Source organism: Echinops telfairi, unplaced genomic scaffold (assembly GCF_000313985.2).
Source record: "Echinops telfairi isolate 266 unplaced genomic scaffold, ASM31398v2 ScPeMD7_7459;HRSCAF=8497, whole genome shotgun sequence".
In the NCBI taxonomy this organism is placed as follows: Eukaryota; Metazoa; Chordata; class Mammalia; order Afrosoricida; family Tenrecidae; genus Echinops; species Echinops telfairi.
Window position 1 is genome coordinate 4,860,584 of NW_022111359.1, and position 2,429 is coordinate 4,863,012.

Sequence of the window (2,429 nt, forward strand, 5' to 3'; positions counted from 1 at the left end):
TGTTTGCTGGGGAGTGGGGAGGATGAGCAAGCCTTCAGATGGGTTTGTGCCAGGCATGAAGCAGGTAGGGGAGAGGGGCTGCCTGGGTGGTGGTGGGGAGGGCAGGTAAGCGGGAACATAACAGAGGTGATCTGGATAAGGCCCGAGGAGCCGCCCAGGTTCCCTGGCTGCGGGAACTGCAAGGTCAAAGACCCTGAGGCAGGACCGAGCTGGGAACAGCCTGTTGGCAGGCATGCTGGGCCTGGAGTCAAGGGGCAGCTTGGGAAGGCATCAGGGAACAGAGTGGCAGGTGCCTGACTGCCCCAGCATGGCTCACTGCCAGGAGTCCTTCCCTCTGGATGGTCCAGGCTGGCTCACTGTGCCTGGTGGGAATGGAGCAGGGAAGTGAGTCTAGAGCTGCCTGGGAGAGTGGGCACGCACTGTCTTCTTGGGAAGAAGTGAGCTGCACATCGCCAGAGGCATACGAGCACCCATCGCTCGGGGTGCCATGCCAGCGTGCGGAGACATGAGCCCTGCTCCCGCCCCCCAGGTGTAAGACGTGCGGAGAGTACATATACAAGGGCAAGAAGTTCAACGCGCGCAAAGAGACGGTGCAGAACGAGGTCTACCTGGGCCTACCCATCTTCCGCTTCTACATCAAATGCACACGCTGCCTGGCAGAGATCACCTTCAAGGTAGGACAGACAGCCAGGCCCGGTCTGCCCTGGGAAAGCCTCCAATCAGAATTGGAGGATGGTGTTATTGCTGCATTGTTTTTAAAGGCAGAAAACTGGAAGCAACCCAGTGTACAAGATTAGCTTCTGTGAAAGGAGACTGGTAGTGTAGAGGGTTAGGTTGTTAACCCAAGGTCAGCAGTTCTGTACCACCAGCTGCTCGCGGGAGAAAGAGGAGGCTTTCTAGTCCAGTAAAGAGTTGTGGCAGTTCTACTCTTTCCTATGTGGCAGCTGTGAGTCGGAATCAACTCCAGGAAAGGGAGTTTTTGTTTCTCAGTTGCTATCAGTTGGAATCCGCTTGATGGAGTGTGAGTTTCGAGCTGAACAAATGATTACACAATGGAACATTATACAGCCAATAAAAATCAGCTCTGCTTTCTTATTAGTTGACACTAAAGTCACCTTAAATGTAGTTAGGCATCGGAAATCATTCGAGAGACCCCTAGGTGGTGCTCACCTACTCGCCAAAAGATTGGCAGTTTTCATATCCCACAATAGCACCGTGGGAGAAAGGCATGGCGAACTTCATGCGTAACGACCGTCCCCAAGCCAGCCCCACAGAGTAGTTCTGAGTGTGGTGCCTGAAGTCATGACGCGGGAGCAACTAAGGGCACTTTTGTATTTTATGAAACTTGAGATTGCATATGCTTACAAACCATCACCACCGCCTACTCTAGAACATGCTGGTCCCTCCAAAAAGGAGCCCGGGACCCATGAATTATCCCAGCTCCACACCCACTGCCACCTTGTCCATTCTAACTCAACACAACCCTATGCCAGACCAGCAGCCCACTGCCAAGGGCTTTCTCCAGTGGACTGGACAGTGGGACAGTCCATGGTCAGTAAAGGCGTTACGGGCAGAGAGCTTCACCATTCTCCCCTGGAGCGGCTGGCGGGTGTGAACTGTCGACTTTGTGACAGTTACCCCACAGGGACCCTGCAGGACAGCATGGGACAGCTCCCTGGGTTTCTGAGCCTGTGGGTGCAGAAGGCCTTGCATTTCTCCTGTGGAAGAGCTGGTGGGCTTGAACCACGGACCTTTTGGTTAGCAGCCCAGCACTTAACCCACTGCACTACCAACTTCCTTGTCCCCATCAGCACTCACCACCCGCCCTTCTCTTCTCAACCACTGAGAGCTTCTCGTCCCTGGGGATTCGTCCTTGGTGTCTGATAAGCACTATAGAGCACACTGCAGACATACACAATCAGGGGTAGAAAATGTTATTTTTTTTAATCACCAAAAGGAAGGAGGTGTTAAAAAAAAAAATGGGGTGGGGTGGGGGGAACAGAGGCCCATGTCCAAAACATTCCAAGGTCTCGGCCAGTTTTCTTTGCAAAGATATTGAGAGCGAGAGTGGAGGGAGGTGGGTGGCAGGAGGGCCAGCGGCCAAGGGTGGGTCTTCAAGCCCGAGATCAGGAGGTGGAGGAGGAGGGGGACCCAAGGAAGCGTCAAGGCCAGAGCAAAGAGATGGGAACAAACAGAGCGAGGGGAGGACCCGGCCCACCTGCTGGTAGCTGTCGTGGACAAAAGTTCGGTTATCAGGGCTTCAGCCATAGACCTTGCCCTTCCCCTGCCAGACGGACCCCGAGAACACCGACTACACCATGGAGCATGGAGCCACGCGGAACTTCCAGGCCGAGAAGCTGCTGGAGGAGGAGGAGAAGAGGGTGCAGAAGGAGCGCGAGGATGAGGAGCTCAACAACCCCATGAAGGTG

General features: G+C 54.6%; 1 protein-coding gene across 1 annotated transcript in view; it reads left to right on the forward strand.

The window, feature by feature from the left end:
• Positions 1-2,429, forward strand: part of YJU2 (YJU2 splicing factor homolog) — a 7,911-nt gene that overhangs the window by 2,675 nt on the left and 2,807 nt on the right. Inside the window, exons 3-4 of the mRNA XM_045300055.1 lie at positions 530-674; positions 2,292-2,426. Of these exons, the coding sequence (XP_045155990.1) occupies positions 530-674; positions 2,292-2,426 (280 nt within the window). The remainder of the gene's footprint in view (positions 1-529; positions 675-2,291; positions 2,427-2,429) is intronic.